This window comes from Mobula birostris, chromosome 4, assembly GCF_030028105.1.
Source record: "Mobula birostris isolate sMobBir1 chromosome 4, sMobBir1.hap1, whole genome shotgun sequence".
Lineage (NCBI taxonomy): Eukaryota > Metazoa > Chordata > Chondrichthyes > Myliobatiformes > Myliobatidae > Mobula > Mobula birostris.
In genome coordinates this window covers 35,909,808-35,929,306 of record NC_092373.1, presented here as the reverse complement: position 1 = coordinate 35,929,306, position 19,499 = coordinate 35,909,808, and the positions used below count along the sequence as shown (strand labels likewise).

The 19,499-nt window shown below is 41.7% G+C and overlaps 1 protein-coding gene across 12 annotated transcripts in view; it reads right to left on the bottom strand.

The window, feature by feature from the left end:
• tnk2b (tyrosine kinase, non-receptor, 2b) overlaps window positions 1–19,499 on the bottom strand; it is a 244,249-nt gene that overhangs the window by 67,961 nt on the left and 156,789 nt on the right. For all 12 annotated transcript variants that reach the window (XM_072255152.1, XM_072255156.1, XM_072255157.1 and 9 more), the window contains exons 3-6: window positions 17,991–18,061; window positions 13,372–13,587; window positions 12,116–12,268; window positions 11,165–11,442 (exon numbers count right to left, since the gene is read on the bottom strand). In XM_072255152.1, the coding sequence (XP_072111253.1) occupies window positions 11,165–11,442; window positions 12,116–12,268; window positions 13,372–13,587; window positions 17,991–18,061 (718 nt within the window). The remainder of the gene's footprint in view (window positions 1–11,164; window positions 11,443–12,115; window positions 12,269–13,371; window positions 13,588–17,990; window positions 18,062–19,499) is intronic.

Sequence of the window (19,499 nt, the reverse complement as noted above, 5' to 3'; positions counted from 1 at the left end):
CCTTCTGCTTCATCTCAGTCAAAATGATGACAGCAACCAACGCAACCAAAGGCAACACCCTGCTGACAGTTCATTAAACTACTTCTTACAAATATAATCCTAATGTCTTTCACCAACTTGTACACCTCTATCAGATCACCTCTCATCTTCCGTCACTCCAAGGAGAAAAGGCTAAGTTCACTCAACCTATTCTTATAAGGCACACTTTTCAATCCAGGCATTTGTAAATTTCCTCTGCGCTCCCTCTATAGCATCCACATCCTTCCCGTCATGAGATGACCAGAACTGAACAGAGCACTCCAAGTGGGGTCTAACTAAGGTCTTATATAGCTGTAACATTACCTCACGGCTCTTGAACTCTTGAAGGCCAACACACCAAACACCTTCTTAACAACACTGTCAACCTGCGCAGCAGCTTTGAGTATCCTATGGATACGAACCCCAAGATCTCTCAGATACTCCACACTGCCAAGAGTCTTACCATTAATATTATAATCTGTCTTCAAATTTGACCTACTGAAATGAACTATTTCACACTTATCTGGGTTGAACTCCATCTGCCACTTCTCAGCCCAGTTCTGCATCCTATTGATGTCACGCTGCAACTTTTGACAACCCTCCAGACTATCCACAACACCCCCAACTTTTGTATTATCAGCAAACTTACCAACCTACCCTTCTACTTCCTCAACCGGGTCATTTATAAAAATCACAAAGAGCAAGGGTCCCAGAGATTCTTGTGGAACACCACTGGTCACCATCCTCTATACAGAATATGAACCTTTGCCTTTCTGTGGGCAAGTCAAAATTGGATCCACTAAGTAAGGTCTCCTTGGATCCCATGTCTCATTACTTTATGAAGGAGCCTTGCATGGGGAACCTTATCAAATGCCTTACTGAAATCCATATACACTACATGTTACATCCTCAAAGTCGTCAATCAGGCTCCTAAGTCATGACCTGCCCTTGACAAAGCCGTGCTGACTATTTCTAATCAGATTATGTTCCTCCAAATGCTCATAAATCCTGCCCCTCAGGATCTTCTCCAACAACTTGCCCACCACTGAAGTGAGACTCACTGGTCTATAATTTCCTGGGTTATCTCTACTCCCTTCCTTGAACAAAGGAACGACGTTTGCAACCTTCCTCTAGTACTCCTCCCATCCCTATTGATGATGCAAAGATCATCACCAGACGCTCAGCAATCTCCTCCCTTGCTTCCCACAGTAGCCTGGGATAGATCTCATTCGGTCCCAGTGATTTATCTAATTTAATACCTTTCTTAATGTCTATACACTCAAGCATTTCAGTCCACTGTAAGTCATCTCTGCAATTGCCAAGGTCCCTTTCACTGGTGAATACTAAAGCTAAGTATTCATTAAGTACCTCCGCTACCTCCTCCGGCTCCATGCCAAGACCTTCTCATGGCCCCTTCTAGCTCTCCTACTTTCATTCTTGAGCTCCTTGCTGGCACCCTTATAATTTTCTAGAGCTCTAACAGTACCTAGTTTCTTGAACCTTCCCTAAGCTTTTTTCTTATTAACTAGATTTTCTACATCCTTCGTACACCATGGTGCTTTTTTACCCTACCATCCTGAACATTAGCCATATTTCTGCCATGCATTTCCCTGAGAACATCTGCTCCCAAATTATGTTCCCAAGTTCCTGCCTAACAGCATCATATTTCCCCCTATCCCAATTAAATGTTTACCCAAATTGTCTGCTCCTATCCCTCTCCAGTGCTATGGTAAAGGAGATAAGAGTTGCGATCACTACCTCCAAAATGCTCTCCCACTGAGAGGTCTGACACATGACCAGGTTCATTTCCCAATACCAGATCAAGTACAGCCTCTCTTCTAGTTAGCTTATCTACATATTGCATTAGGAAATCTTCCTGAACACACCTAACAAACCCCACCCCATCTAAACCCCTTGCTTAAAGGAGATGCCAATCAATATTAGGAAAAGTTAAAATCATCTATCACAATAACCCTATTATTATTGCACCGTTCCAGAATTTGCCTCCCTCTCTGCTCCTTGATGTCTCTGCTACTATTGGGGGGATCTATAAAAAACCCAGCAGAGTTATTACCCCCTTCCTGCTTCTGACTTCCACCCACAATGGCTCAGTAGACAATTGCTCTATGATTTCCTCCTTTTCTGCAGCCGTGATGCTATCCCTGATTAGCAGTGCCATTCCCCACAGCTCTTTTACCTCCCTCCCTGTCCTTTTTGAAACATCTGGCACACTCAGCAGCCATTCCTGCCCCTGAATCATCCAAGTTTCTGTAAGGGTCACAGCATCATAGTTCCACGTATTGATCCATGCTATAAATTCACCTACTTTACTTATGGTACTCATTGCATTAAAACAGGCACATCTCAAACCATCTGGTTGATTGCTTCTTTGCTCCGTTATCTGCCTATCCTTCCTCATAAACTCCCTACAACAGGCAACCCCAATAGGTGGACCACGAGAACCAAATGTCTGGACCGCACCAACCCATTGGCACTTATGTGAACGCACCTGTCATAACATGTAAATAAAGTGTGCGCTGCTCTAATTTATATTAACCTCATCCCACACCGTACACTTGACCAACGCCCCTGTAGAGCGCGTGATGCCGAGTTGATTAAAACGTGTGCAATTGATATTATTGGCGAAGTTTTAAGTCATGATGAGAAAACCAAGAAAACAGTTGTGGAGCTATTAAAGACGGTGCCATTGTCGGCTAACACAGCAACAAGAAAAGTAGAAGTTTTAACGGAGGAGTATTTTTCCAACCTACTCACCGATTTAGAGAAAGCAGAAGCCATATCACTAGCCATAAACTCGTCCTGTGACCGAACCGATATGGAAGAGCTATCTATGTTCGCAAAATTTTTTGATGGGAAGACCTTCCAGGAAGAGCTACTTTGTTTGCTTCCTCTGTCTGGGCGCACAACTGGGGAAATAATTTTTAACGAATTGACACAGTTTTTTGAGAAGGATGGCTTGGATGTGAGCAAAATTGTGTCCGTTGTCATCGATGGGGTTTCGTCGATGGTGGGACAACACAAGGGCTTGGTAAGCAGGTTTGCCGCTGTTAACCCAGCACTCTTAGCATTTCATTGCATTATTCACAAATCAGTGTTGTGCACTAAACTGTGTGGGGAAATGAAAGAGGCGATGGATACTGTGACAAGACTGGTAAATTTCGTTCGTGAGAGTTCTAGTCTACACCATCGCCTTTTCAGAGCATTGCTGGAGGAAATGTCAGCGGAACACAGAGATCTTTTGCTGCATAATGATGTTCGCTGGCTGAGCAAAGGCCATGTGTTGGAGAGGGTGTGCGACCTGCGCGATGAGCTTGTGTCATTTTTATCCAGGCTGCAGAGCCAAAAAGCCCAAGGATTTAAGAGGTTTTTAAATGACACGAAGGTGGTGGCACATGTTATTTTTTTGTGTGACATCAGGTCTCATCTAAATCAACTTAATCTGTAATTACAAGGCAACAACCACACTGTTGCGGACATGTATGAGGCGATTGAAGCTTTCTGGTCAAAGCTGAACCTCTTGGAGAGAGACATTCACGGGAGAAAGTTGCACTTTCCACGTCTGCGGGAGCACTGCAAGAAGAACGAAATGTGGGAGGATCCAGTGATGAAGGATTTTGCGGCGAGCCTGGCAGAAAACTTCAGGGAACGATTTGAAAGCTCCCCTAAACTCTCAGGTGACATCCTCCTCTTCCTGAAACAGCCGTTCTCCGTTTCGGCTGACGGCCAGTGGACTGCAGAGGCCAAAAGGCTGGTGCCTTCCATAGATGAGGCAACTCCTCAGATGGAGGTCTTGGAAATGGGAACATCTGCTTTACTCAAAGCACAACACAAGGACTTTGGGGTGAGTGACATTTGGATCAACGTGGTTCCCCAAGCTCAATTCAAAAACACGAGAGCTATTGCAATGCTCCTACTCAGACTGTTCCTCTCCACATACATATGTGAGTCATCGTTTTCTTCAATGAACTCTATCAAGAACCAGGACAGAAACAGACTCTCCAATGCACATCTTGGCCAGTGCCTCAAGATTGCCATAACAGAATACAGGCCCGACATCAGAAGGATTACCTCATCCCGTCGCTGATACTTCTCTCACTGACTGGTGAGTGAATCAATTTATTATTGCCCATTTGTCAATCTTATTGTGGTATAATAATATTACAACAACAATAATACTGATAATTTCATTTATAGCTACACTTCATACTTCAAATGCTACTTAGCTTAATTAAAAAGCACAAATAGATTAAATGAGAGAACAGAAACAGTGGAAAAGGCAGTACTACTAAAACTCTGTGTGGAAGAGAAGTGGTGAGGAGGTGTGTGTGTGTGTGTGTGTGTGTGTGTGTGTGTGTGTGTGTGTATTTTAAGTCCCAAATGAGCTCTCAATGTGATAGCTAGAGTCATAATTAAATAGTTCGTTTTGGACTTATTTTGTTTCAAGAGTGCATTTTTTTTTCTTGTGTGACCCACAACACAGGCTTTGAGAATCCCAGGCCTAAATTATTACCACTATTACTACTACTAATAATAATAATGGTAATAGCAGCAACAACAACTGCCCATAAAACAGCAATGAAAAATAACCCTGGACGTTTTGGCCCTTGGCTTGGCATGCTTGATATAATTTGGCCCTTGTGGAAAACTAATTGGGGAACCTTCCCCTACAAGCTGTCACTACTTGTGTGCCAACTGCCCCATCCTCTGCCTCTTCACTTCAGTTCTCATCCCCCTGCAAATCTAGTTTAAACCCTCCGCAATAGCATTAGCAAACCTCCCTCTCAGGGACACTATCAGGTTCCATGAATTCGCACATCCTGCAGGAGGAACATTCCGCTGCCATATCTGCCATCCTGCCTGCACTGTACAATGGGAAACTAAGACCAAATTCTCTAACCTGTTTCTTTGGCCTTAGCCTCTCCTCGTTGAAGCCTCTTGAGTCAAAGCCTGATGCTCCTACTCTCACCACTGGACTACTCAAACAATGGCTGCCCTGACAATGGCCACCCTGCTTGCCCTCTTGTACTTTTATTTAATTCACAGTGCTTTGCTCCCAATGCTGATTGGACCTCTGGATGTTTGATATTCTATGTGCTGTTTGCTCGCTTTTTGCCATTTGCACAATTTGTTCCTTTTTTTGGCGAGTCTGGTGCTTGATGTTTTCTTGAATGGGTTCCTTGTATCGTGGCTGACTGCGGGAGGACAATACTCAGGGATGTATTCTGTAATACATACTATGATAATAAATATACTTTTAACCTTTGAATCTTAACTTCAGATTTTCAACTTTTGTAGTGTTTGCTATCTCTCACCACAACCCCCCCTCCCCCCCCCACCACCACCTCTTCCTGGTCTTAGTTGTCTCCTATTTAGGTCTGCCATCAAATCAGCTTTAAGGGATGTACACTCATGATGCTCTCTTATTCAGCATCACTGTGTCCCTCATGTTCTCCCATGATACCCCTTCAATCAATCTAAACACGCCACCATGCAACTGGGGGTTAGACTTGCTAACGAACAGACCTCAGATGATCAGGATCACAACTAATCCTTCCTCTCTGCCTACCAGGGCTGTGTGCTGAGCCCATTGCTATACACTCTGCTCACCCGATTGCATAGCCGAACTCCCAAGCAAGTAATATCATTAAGTTAACCAAAGACACGATGGTGGTGGGGCTCATCACCAACAATGAGACAGCCTACAGAAAGGAGGTGGAAGAACCTGAGGCCTGGTACCAGGAAAATAACCTCTTCCTTACTGTTCTATAGATTTGCTAAGCATAATCGCAGAAAAAGAAAAGAATCACAGGGTTGTATGCGGTGACGTGTATGTACTCTGATAATAAATTTTACTTTGAACGAGACAAAAGAGATGGTTATCGACATCAGGAGAACTTGCATCACTTACAACCCTCTTTACATTGGCAGTGCAGCAGTGGAGACTGCGAGCAGTTTCAAACTCCTGGGAGTGCAGATCACACAAAACTACTCATGGTCCCAGAAGACATCCTACAGTCAAGAAAGCTCACCAAAGCTTCTGCTTTCTGAAGAGGCTGAAGAGAGCTGGACGTGGCACATCCATACTTCCGTCATTCTACAGATGCGCAAAGAGCATCCTGACAACCTATGTCACTGCTGATACTGAAACTGCACTGTGGTGGACAGGGGGGCTCTACAACGGGTAGTCAAAATTGCTCAATGTATCACAGGCACCAGCCTAGCTGTCATCAAGGGCATAAATACAGAAAGATGTTGGAAAGGGGCTAGTAACATCATGAAGATCACATCCACCCTGCCCAGGAATAGTCTGCCCCACTCCCATCAGAGAAGAGACTAAGTAGCATCCACAACAAGACCACCAGACTCAAAAACAGTTACTTTCCCCAAGCAGCAAGGCTGATCATTAGCTCCACACACTAACCCACATTTCCACACCCTCAACTACCAGTACTTTATCATTTTCTCTCTCTATATCTTCATTTTCTTCAGCACTTTGAAGTTCCATTTCTAACTTTTTCTGCCTCTAAAAACCTGACTTGAAACATTAATGCTTTCCTCTCCCTGGATGTTGCTATGTACAGTACAGCATTTTCCAACTTTGATTTCATAGGTCCATAAGAATTAAGGCATTTGGCCCAATGAGTCTGATCAGCCATTTAATCATGGCTGAACCAATCTTCCTTTCAGCCTTTTTCCTGCCTTCTCCTCGTATCCCTTCATGCCCTGACCAATCAAGAATCTATCAACCACTCTATTCTGAGGCTGTGTCCTCTGGTTTTAGACTCTCCCAACATAGGAACATCCTCCCCACATCCACTCTATCAAGACCTTTCACCATTCGATAGGTTTCACTTAGGTCAGCTCTCATTGTCTGAATTCTAGTGAATACAGGCCCAAAGCCGTCAAACACTCTTCATATGACAAGTAGTTCAATCCTGGAATCACTTTCGTGAACCTCCTTTGAACCCTTTCCAGTTTCAGTGCATACTTTGTAAGATAAGGGGCCCAAAACTGCTCACAATACTTTAAGTGAGGCCTCACTAGTGCTTTACATCCTTGCTTTTATATTCTAGTACTCTTGAAATGATTGCTAACATCCCATTTGTCTTCCTCACCAGACTCAAACTGTAAATTAACCTTTAAGGAATCCCGCACAAGGGCTCCCAAGCCCTGTGCACCTCAGTTTTTGGCAATTTCTCTCCATTTAGAAAATAGCCAACATTTTCATTTCTTCTACCAAAGTACATTACCAGAGAGTTCCTGACACTGTATTCCATCTACCACTTCTTTGCCCATTCTCCTGATCAGTTTGTCCTTCTGTAGTCTCTCTACTTCCTCAAAACTACCTGCCCCTCCAACTATCTTCATATCGTCTGCAACTTTTGTAACAAAGCCACTATCATCCAAATCATTTACATATAATGTAAAAAGAATCAGTCCCAATATGGAACACCAACAGTCACTGGTAGCCAACCAGAAACGGCTCCCTTTATTCCCACTTTTTGCCTCCTGCTAATCAGACATTGCTTTACCCATGCTAGAATCTTTCCTGTAATAATACCACGGGCTCGGAGCTAGTTAAGCAGCCTCGTATACTGCACCTTGTCAAAGGCCTTCTGAAAATCCAAGTACACAACATCAACTGATTCTCCTTTGTCTATCCTGCTTGCTATTTCTTCAAAGAATTCCAATAGATTTGTAAGGCAAGATTTTCCCTTAAGGAAACCATACTAACTACATCTTATTTTATCATGTGCCTCCAAGTATCCTGAGACCTCATCCTTAATAATTGACTCCAACATCTTCCCAACCACTGAGGTCAGACTAACTGGCCTATAGTTTCCTTTCTTCTGCCCCTCTCCCTTCCTGAAGTGACATTTACAATTTTCCAGTCTTCTCAGTCCATTCCTGAATCTAGTAATTCTTCAAATTTCATTATGAATACCTACACAATCTCTTCAGCCACCAATTTCAAACCTTGGGGTATACACCATTTGGTCCAGGTGACTTATCTACCTTCAGACCTTTGAGTTTCCCAAGAACCTTTTTTCCAGTTCTGGTAACTTCACACACATCATGACCCCTGACACCCGGAACTTCCACCATACTTCTTGTGTCTTCCACAGTGAAGGCTGATGCAAAATACTTATTCAGTTCATCTGCTATTTCCTTCTCCCCCATTAATACCTCTCCAGTATCATTTTCCAGCAGCCTGATTTCCACTCTCGCATCTTTTTTATACTTTATGTATCTGAAGAAAATTCTGGCATCCTCTTTAATATTATTAACTAGCTCACTTTCATATTTGAGCTATACCCGAATGACTTTTTAGTTGCCTTCTAGAAGCACAGAAAACCTACGGCACAATACAATCACAATACAAAGCTGTGCCAAACATGTCCTTACCTTAGAAATTACCTACAGTTACCCATAGTCCTCTATTTTTCTAAGCTCCACGTACCTATCCAGGAGTCTCTTAAAAGACCCTATCGTATCTGCCTCTACCACCGTCGCCTGCAGCCCATTCCACGCACTCACCACTCTCTGCATTAAAAACTTACCCTTGACATCTCCGCTGTACCTACTTCCAAGCACCTTAAAACTGTACCCTCTCATGCCAGCCATTTCAGCCCTGGGAAAAAGCTTCTGACTACCCACACAATCAATGCCTCTCATCATCTTATACACCTCTATCAGGTCACCTCTCATCCTCCATCGCTCCAAGGGAAAAAGGCCGTGTTTACTCAATCTGTTCTCATAAGAAATGCTCCCCACTCCACGCAACATTTTTGTAAATCTCCCCTGCACTCTTTCTATGGTTTCCACATCCTTCCTGTAATGAGGCAACCAGAACTGAGCACAGTACTCCAAGTGGGGTCTGACCAGGATCCTATATTATCTCTCAGCTCTTAAACCCAATCCCACGATTGATGAAGACCAATGCATCATATGCTTTCTTAACCACAGAGTCAACCTGCGCAGCAGCTTTGAGTGTCCTATGGTCTCGGACCCCAAGATCTATCTGATCCTCCACACTACCATTAATACTATATTCTGCTATCATATTTGACCTACCAAAATGAACCACCTCACACTTATCTGGGTTCAACTTCAGCTGCCACTTCTCAGCCCAATTTTGCATCCTATCAATGTCCCATCGTAATCTCTGACAGCCCTCCACACTATCCACAACACCCCCAACCTTTGTGTCATCAGCAAATTTACCAACCCATCCCTCCACTTCCTCATCAAGGTCATTTATAAAAATCACAAAGCGATCCCTGAGGCACACCACTGGTCACTGACCTCCGACCTCCATACAGAATACAACCCATCTACAACCACTCTTTGCCTTCTGTGGGCAAGCCAGTTCTGGATCCACAAAGCAATGTCCCCTTGGGTCCCATGCCTCCTTACTTTCTCAATAAGCCTTGCATGGGGTACCTTATCAAATGCCTTGCTGAAATCTATATACACTACATCTCCTGCTCTACCTTCATCAATGTGTTTAGTCACATCCTCAAAAAAATTCAATCAGTCTCGTAAGGCCTTTCACAAAGCCATGCTGATTATTCCTTATTATATTATGCCTGTGGGCACGTGGCCAAGTGGTTAAGCCATTGGACTAGAGACCTGAAGGTCATGAGTTCGAGTCCCAGATGAGGCAAAGTGTTGTGTCCTTGAGCAAGGCACTTAATCACACATTGCTCTGTGATGACACTGGTGACAAGCTGTATGGGTCCTAATGCCCATCCCTTGGACAACATTGGTGTCGTGGAGAGGGGAGATTTGCAGCATGGGCAACTGCTGGTCTTCCATACAACCTTGCCCAGGCCTGCGCCCTGGAGAGTGAAGACTTGGTCTCGCAAGACTAATGGATGCCTCTTTTTTTTATTATGCCTCTCCAAATGTTCATAAATCCTGCCTCTCAGGATCTTCTCCACCAACTTATCAACCACTGAAGTAAGACTGATTGGTCTTTAATTTCCTGGGCTATCTCTACTCCCTTTCTTGAATAAGGGAATAACATCCACAACCCTCCAATCCTCCTGAACCTTTCCCACCCCCATTGATGATGCAAAGATCATCACCAGAGGCTCAGCAATCTCCTTCTTGTGGCCTCTTCTGGCTCTCCTAATTTCTATATACACACACACACAAATATACATATGTACACATACACACACACATATATATATATATACACACACATACATACACACACACATACACAATGAACGAGGTTGAGAGGGAAAATCATTGAATGGTAGAGCAGACTCAATGGACTTGTTTATTTATTTTTAGAGATATGGTGTTTAATAAAGCCTTCGAACCCTTTGATCCACACCACTCAGCAACCCCTGACAACCCATTTTAACCCTAACCAAATCACAGGATAATTTACAATGACCAAACCATCTACTAAACAGAACGCCTTTGGACTATGGGAGGAAACTAGAGGACCCGGAGAAAACCCATAGCTTCCATAGGGAGGATGCACGGACTCCTTACAGAGAATGCTGAGATTGAACCCCAAACTCTGACACACCAAGCTGTAATAGCATCGCACTAACTGCTACGCTACCATTCTGCCCATTCTTCTCCTATGTTTAATGGTCTTGTGCTTCTCTCTCTCTCTCTCGAACTGGCACTGCAAAGTATAATGATGGAAAATACTTACTGCATTCCTGTAGAACAGTTTTGATAATAAAATTAGCATGGTACAGTATTACTGCCCTTTCCTCATCTGCACAAGCATTCTACTACACAGTTAGATAGAGGTGAACATCACTACAGTTGGAATAAACACTCCACATTCCACCTCAAACAACAAGATACATGCAACGTCACTAAGTAGTCAGAACAGATAGACATTATACAGTTAGCATAACATTAAAAAGTCCTCACCCTACCCAGTTAGAACAACAGAATGTCACGTGACAGTGTTGACAACTATTACCATCACAGGGAGGTTAGAAGAACTAGAGGATATCACATTGATCTCAAAGACAATTTTGACATCACTCTAGACACTCAATGCAGGAAGGATGTCTCTCTTGCCTTAATCTACAATTGTGAGTAATATTTTCAAAATATTTTGGTGTAAATAGCCTCCAATACATACCAGGCAAAAGGAACCTTGCGATGTTCCTGCATGACATAATGATCATCATTTTGTGGAAGAGCTCTCATGAGTCCAAAATCTCCAATTTTCACCAACTCATTTGAGGCTAGTAAGATATTTCTAGCTGCCAGGTCTCGATGAATGAAGCGCTTAGACTCAAGGTAAGCCATACCATTTGCTATCTGTACTGCATACTGGCATAGTGTTGAAATGAGAAAGTAGCCTTGGTTTTTTCTCAGGCGATCCAGTAAAGAACCAAGTGGAGCCAGTTCAGTAACCTAAAAAGATTAAAATTATGAAAAGAGATCTGTCCAATACTAGTGTGTTTGGTCTGACAGCAAGTGCAACAGTTATAAAAGTACAGATTTTCAGGGCTGCTCATTCCATCATACTTAAGATAAAAGGAGAAAAGCAATGCAGTGTTATTTTATTTGGGAGTCTAAAATCATGCAGTCCCCTCATTCCAAAGAGTGAAAATGAAGTTTGCCTAGTAACCTCTGTGACATGACATTTATTCTCAGCAGAGAAAATCAATGTTCCCACCCTCCACTGATGAGTTTGTCCAGTTTCTATTCAGTCTCAATGGAAATAAATCCACAGGACTAAACTGTTTCAAATTAAGTGCAACTGGTATTAATTTGGCAACGTACTCAGAGAGACCATAAATGATGAAAATGGAAACCTTACACTGCTGAACTTGCAACTCAGACACATTATCAGGATGTGTGAGTGGGAACAGAGATTGCAGCTGCTCTGCTGTTACCAGCATAGGCCTAATCCTGTCAATGCTCGCAGTGGAAAACTACAGGCATTTTGTGACAGAAGCTACACATACCACCATGACCGATGGCAATCTTTTTAAAAAACAGGCAATTGTAAAGGAAGCAAAACAAAAATGGGGGACAAAATAAATACTGTAACTTTTGCCTAACTTTCTAAATTGCTTCTCACCATTTTCATTGGATGGGTTAGAACTACGCCATATAGACGGATAAGATTGAGATGATCCAGAAAATGCATGGCATTGACTTCTCGTATAAAATCATCTAGCGCATCGGGTTGATTTAATACATCTGTTTTCAAGCACTTCACAGCCACGTTCATCTGGTAAAAAGAACAAGTTAGCTTCAATTACCATTTGCTATTTTAAGCTGCAATCCAGAAGTGTCTAGTCTCCCTATAAGCATGGAATAATAGAGCAACAACTAAAGCCAAAGAGATTCTCTTTCACATTGAAAAATCACAATATAACAAAGCTCATTCCCAAGACAAACTGAAAAAAAGAAATTCATTCCCACCATACTTGGGACTTCTACCTGCTCTAGATAGTAGAAGACATAGCCCACTTACACCAAAAGGTCCACACAAGCAACTGTACTACACAAAAGTACCTGTGCTACACGCAACCTTAGCTCTTCTTAAATGTAGCTAAGCTACTCACCTTATTTTGATGGTGAGTTTCAATCTTGATTGGGTAAGGCTTCAAATTGTGTAAATGGAGTTATCAGTGATCATTTATAGGCCCTGATTCTGATTTTACCCATATGTAGAATTATTTCCAACTCTACACAGTAGCAGAAGTCATTTAGTTCAGAAGTTCTCCAGTTTGTTCAGTCTTTTCTGATATAGATAACTTTTCACATCTGTATTATGCAAGTAAGCTTATGATTTGCTAATCATGGTCACAAATCCTGAGGCTTTGCAAGAAGGGGGAGGTATAACTATGCAAGAAGACTTTATGGGGCAAACGACTCCCACCTAGAGCTACACCTCCATCAGGTTCTCAATATTGGTCTAAATTTCCTGGGGTAGCAGTTGAAAAGAATTTTGACTGCAAGTGGATGAATAGTCTTGGATTGCAACGATCTCCATGCTGATCCCCTGGAAGCTGCAATGCGAAGTGAGGTTGGAATGAAAGAATGTTAATGAGAATAGTCCTCGGCAATAAGCTAAGATGGGAAAAGAAAACAAGAGCAAGTGCAGAGAAATTTGCATGGGTCTGGAAACGTGCAGGAAAAAAGACATTGGAGGAAAATTAAATGCAAAAATATGTTAAAGATTAGGATACACATGACCTAGTAACACAATAAAACAGGGTTTAAATTAATAATGCAGAAAAACAATTGTATTCTGATTAGTTTCAGCCACTGCTTCTTAAAATTTTCAATCTGGTTTGAAAATTCATCACAGCATAAATCCATACTTACAACTTTACCAGAAGGTGACTGCCAGTCACCCCGTCTGACTACTCCAAAGGATCCATCACCCAGTTTCTCATGAAGTGTTAGATCCTTCTCACTAATCAAACAGGTCAGTGACTGATTCCCTTCAGGTGGCGGTGGTGGTGGAGGAGTTGGTAATTTGCGAAATGTTGTTCCTGGCTGAGGTTGGAATTCTGACTCTGGTCGCTTTCCACTAAACACCTAAAAATGTACAGTTAGAATAATGAAAAGTTCATGCTCAAATTTAATTGTCATTCAGCAATTCATGAATACAGCCAAATGAAACAGGTACAAAACACAAGGTGCAAGGTGCAAAACACGGTACCAGCAGTCACACACAGCAAAATGCATATATAGCACGCATATCAGTAAAATACAGTCACACAAAAAAAATAGTCCAAGACCCAGAGTCCATGAATGTTGCAGTACACTGCAGTAAAACACAATATTGCTTCTCTTCTGCTAATCGAACATTGGGGAGCGGCAGCAGCGCCTCCAGCTTGGATGCTGGGCCACACCACCTCCAATGGAGTCCACCAACTCTCTGCTGGGCAGCTGTAAACAGGCGGCACTGTAGCTTGTAGCGTAATCCTTGCGACAACCGAGGCCACGCAGCTCCCCTGCAGTCCACCAATAAATCAGCAAATCGGACATGAAGGATTCTACGTTAATAAAGTCCAAAAGGGTCGTGATAGGATAAGAGACAAGAAAAAAGACAAGAAAAGCACTAAGTTGATCACTCACTATTAGACTGCACACTGACTCCTCTAAGGCCTCTCTGATGCAGACCATAGCATGATGTGCACCAAGTCCAGCTCCTTCAGTTTCTCCGCCAACAAGCAACATGTTGATGGGTTAGACCTGCAGCACTTTAAGTTCTTAATGTTCAGCAGGGTCTTGTTATCATTAAAAAAAAGTTTATAAAAGACTATAACACCTCTGGTTGACCCCACAGAAACCGCTGTGATGGAACAGAAGATGACACTTCTGCTGCCATCTTACCAGAAGTGTCCCACTAAAGGATAGTGGCCATTCAGGACAGAAATGAAGAAAACTTTTCACTCAGTGAGGTAAAATTTGGAACACTACACCCCAAAAACGCTGTAGTGAACAACCAAAGGATCCAACCACTAACCACAGCCACCACTTACTCTTGCCCACAGTGGACCAGAATATGTGGATTATGGATCAGTCTTTACAGCCACATGAGGACCCACCAATAGACAACCTCTTAGGATAATATTATACTCGGCTCAAGGGATTGCAGTGCTACTGCACCACTGAATACTGCAGCAGGTAGTCATTAATTACTTTCAAAACAAAGATGGGTTTATGTGTTATTCAGGTTGCTTGTTTGGATGAAGAGATTTCTGGATATTGGGGAAATCAAATGAAACAAAGGCACATCAGGTGAATGATGTTGAGGAAAATCAAACATGATCTTATTGAAAGGGAGAGCAGTCTTGAGGAGATAAATCGCTTCATACTTGGTCCTATTCCCTTACATCTTTGTTTCCCTTGAATGCTAAGTCTAGGACTAGTGGATCACAGTACTAAAATGGGGACTACCTATTCAAATGACAGGAATGTCTTCATCCACAAAGATATAAACCTTTGGAATTCTCCACCCACAAGGGCAGTAGAGTCTTTTCAGCTAAATTAAAATAAACTGATAAATTTTAAATACTAAGAGAATCAGAGAATATATGACTGTAGAAAAATACTGCTAAATAACAAGAACAGCCATGATCTTTTTGAATATAATAGCAGAGCAGGCATGAGGAGTCCCATGGCCTACTCTTGTTTCTACTTGTGCTGAAATATGAATGTGCACAGAAATATTTACAAAATATAAAGCATATTTAATAATAGTAGCTGCTTTTCTCAATGTTCATTATACCAAGCGTTATTGTGGAATGGCTTGGCAATTCAGTGTCAATAGGTGGCCTTGTTAAAATAATAGTACATTTAACAAATGGCCAATTACATTACATTTCATTTTCAACTAGTAGCTGTGGGTTCATGTGAATGGGGCACTCAACGAAGTAGAAGGGATGTCCATTGAACTCCAAAAGCAGACTTAGAACTGAGACAAGAGAAACTTCTCTATTGGAAGATTATAATTATACAAGACAAAGATTGCAGCTGTATAAAGACCACACTTGAAGTACTGCATGCAGTTCTGGTTGCTCCGTTATAGAAGGAATGTGGGGACTATGGAGAAGATGCATAACAGGTTTCCCAGGATGCTGCCTGGGTTAGAGGATATAAGCTGTACAAGGAAAGGTTGGTCAAAATTGGGCTTTTCTTCCTGGAGCATCAGAGGCTGGGTGGAGAATTGGTAGAGGTTTTTAAAAGTTATGAGGCATAGACAGCATAAGCAGTTAAAATATTTTACCCAGGGTAGAAATGTCAAACACCAGAGAACATGCTTTTAATGTTAGAGGGGTCACGTTTAAAAGTGACATGAAAGATAAGTAGTTTTTTATAAAATGTAGACAGTGGTAGGTGTAGGTGCCTAGAATGAGTTACATGGAGCAATAGTGGAAGATAGCAGTTTGGTAGAGATTAAGAGCCACCTTCATTGGCAGATGAATATGAAGGGAATGGAAGGATATGGATAAAGCACAGGAGGAGGGCATTTACAATAAGTTGGCATCAAGACTGGCATTACATTGTGGCCCAATGGCCTTTCAAGTTCTGTACTATCCTATGTTGCTTATTACACAACTGAATTGCAGAATAGGCAGTTATGCCGAAAAAAGGCAAAATTTAAGATCACAGGCAGGTGAAGGTAATAGGATTGAAAGGAAATAAGAACAAGGTGATTCAATGTGAAGAGTGCTATTTATTCACATTGACAGTTAAAGCTGATGTGATCTGCAGGACCCAAACAGAACTCTGTTGTCTTCTTTGGGTCATTCAGGCCGTTGACTCATCACACAGTAAAATACTGTAGATAATCTTAAACTGAAGAAAATGGATAAGACTCAGCTTTGCCAAGGGCATAAAATAGCTGGCAGTGGATTGGTTGTCAGTTTATACACCACCTTATTTTTCAAGCCTCAGACATTAATGAAACATTGAGTCAGACAGGATATATAACAGGGTGGCTGCCACCTGCTATGAAAATCCTGCCAAGGTTAATTTTATCCCCATTCAGACTATCTGCTCTTCATACTTTTAAAAGCATGCTAACACCCACCACATAGCAAAGTTTTTATCCCAATTATCAATGGATAATTAAAAACTGTTCTTCATCTCTTTTTTGATAATTATCTCTTTATATTTTAACTCTCCTATCATTGAATGGCAATGCCTATGGAAAAGAAGCAAAATCAGAATGAAGTTTCTTAGTTAAATATTTAACAGCGTAGAGGATTCTGACTTTTCTTTAATGACTATATTATTACTTTCAGAAGGTGAAGTTATTTGACCTTATTTCTTCTGCAATATAAAGCTAGAAGGTTACTCAGCTTCGAATGAAAATAACTGTGCCAGCAACTCACTGCAACCAAGTGTTATAGAAGAAGGTCAAACACATTAAACCCATCTATTCCAAACACTGAAAGGGTTACAATTCCATTCTACTGAAACTCAGCTAACCATTAATTCACCATAGTTACAAAATGTGGATCAAGAGATTTAGTCCTGTCACAGAAAAAGACTACTTGTTAAAAATAATGATGGCTGTAAATAGGTGGCATCTTCATTTACATTCATTCTATATCAAGAATTTCTGAAACTTCCATTCACCCTGAATGATAAAAGCAAGTGTTGATTTCATCACGGAGAGGCTGTGATTTGTTGATTGATTGATACCAGGACCTAGAGTTGCTGATTATGCTATCTGTCACTGCTACCAAAAATGGCAATATACAGTTGTAATTTTAGAAGATACTTAATCCTGGATTTCCTGTTTGTTTGTAACCTTGGCACAGAAACAGAGGGAGACAGATATTAACCAAAGGTCTATGGAGATTCTGGGCCAAGCACAATATAATAAGAAAGCAATACAGTCCAGGAAATAACAGCTGATAATAGTTAAGCACAAAGCACAAACAACTCATACAAACTGGACTTCACTTTCATCAACTCCAAAATATTCTGCATTTTTTTAATAGAAACAAACCAACAAAGTTCACAAAGTTCAGTAACTATATACAGAGTTAGAGACTTCACCAACATTTTATAATCTGCACCTAAAAAAACAAGGAGCAAAATAAAAGGATACAAAGGAAAATTTATTTTCAACCAAATCTTAATACTATTGCAAAAGCGTTAGCTAGTCTTCAATCTACACACATTAAATTGAGTTTCTGATCATCCAAAACAATGCCAGGTTCTGCAAAACTGGCAGCTAAATCTGACTTGCTTTCAGACTAAACAAAAAGACAATTATATTTTTGGAAAAAAGATAGAACTTGGATCACAAAAAGAGAAAATGTGCAGATGCCAGAAATCAAAGCAGTACACACAAAATGCTGGAGGAACTCAGCTGGCCAGGAAGCATCAATGTTTTGGGTTGAGACCCTTCATCAAGACTTGGAACTCATTTTATTGTATATGGAACAATCATACACGTATCAACATCACAGATGTACCTTGCTCATCCAGGATTTGCGCTTGCAAATGGCCCGCCTTCGTTTTACAGCTTCCCATAGTCGCCTCTGGCCTACAGACACACAGAAATGTTAATAACTCATGAACATTTCAATAAGAGCCACAAAATGATCATTGGTGACATAAACATAGGGACAAATTGTTAAAATTGTCAATCCACCTGCCTGGATTTGCTGGTAATATTGAACTTGTGTTTAACAACAGACTTCAAAGTAACCAACTGGCTACTTAAGTTATTGTCTCTGTAGATGACTGTCATATTTATTTTCACTAGAAGAGATTTTTAAATCTTTTCTCTTAGCATCCTTTGCACATTGTATTTCCCCCCCCATCCCTATGCCTCTGAACTTCTGCGTTTATGACCCATTCCTTCATTTTTGTCATCATCTGAGATGTATTGATCAAGGTGGTAGTCAGTAAGTGCACTGCTGTGTAGCATGATAGTTAGGCCAGGAGCTCTTGCAACATCAATGGGTGAAAAAGAGGAGGAGAGAGAAAGACTGATAGCTGAGGTGGTGGTGTGAATGTTTCTGGTTTAAGATGGCACCGGTGAAGCACAGCAATGACTTCCGGGTGGCAAACAAAACCAAAAATTACTGCATTCATCACACTTTTTCTTGGATACGATCACTGCAATCAAGAGCCTGTAACTTCTCTTTCGGAGCTGAACTTTGAACTGCCCGTATGACCTGGCATTTTAGCGATGAAGTCTTAAAGGTGCAGGACTGTTGCAGCACGGCGTATACGGGCTGAATCAAGATGCCTTGGCCTGAACATGAGACTGGGGAATGAACCAGTGTTTGGCTATTGCTGGAGCAGACTTGGAGGAGATTCGATGGAACGATATGGAGGCAAGCCGATGTTGAGTTGAGGTGGGCGGAGCCTGCGACTGGGCGCCTGGCCCAAGAGCAAGAAAAGACCCAAGGTTTGATAAATTTAAGTACTGGGCCAAATTGGAATGCTCATGTACAGGCCAGATCGAGGTGGCAGGGCCAAGGTCCGAGAGCATATCGAAGTGGCAGAGACCAGGTCTGAGAGCAAGAAACGACCTGAGTTTACATATAGATACATAGAATAGTACAGCACAGTACAGGCCCTTCGGCCCACAATGTTGTGCCGACCCTTAAACCCTGCCTCCCATATAACCCTCCACCTTAAATTCCTCCATATACCTGTCTAGTAGTCTCTTAAGTTTCACTGGTGTATCTGCCTCCCCCACTGACTCAGACAGTGCATTCTTTATACTTTATTGTCGCCAAACAATTGATACTAAAACGTACAATCATCACAGCGATATTTGATTCTGCGCTTCCCGCTCCCTGGATTACAAATCGATAGTAAATATTAAAAATTTAAATTATAAATCATAAATAGAAAATAGAAAATTCCACGTACCAACCACTCTCTGAGTAAAGAACCTTCCTCTAATATCCCCCTTGAACTTCCCACCCCTTACCTTAAAGCCATGTCCTCTTGTATTAGCAGTGGTG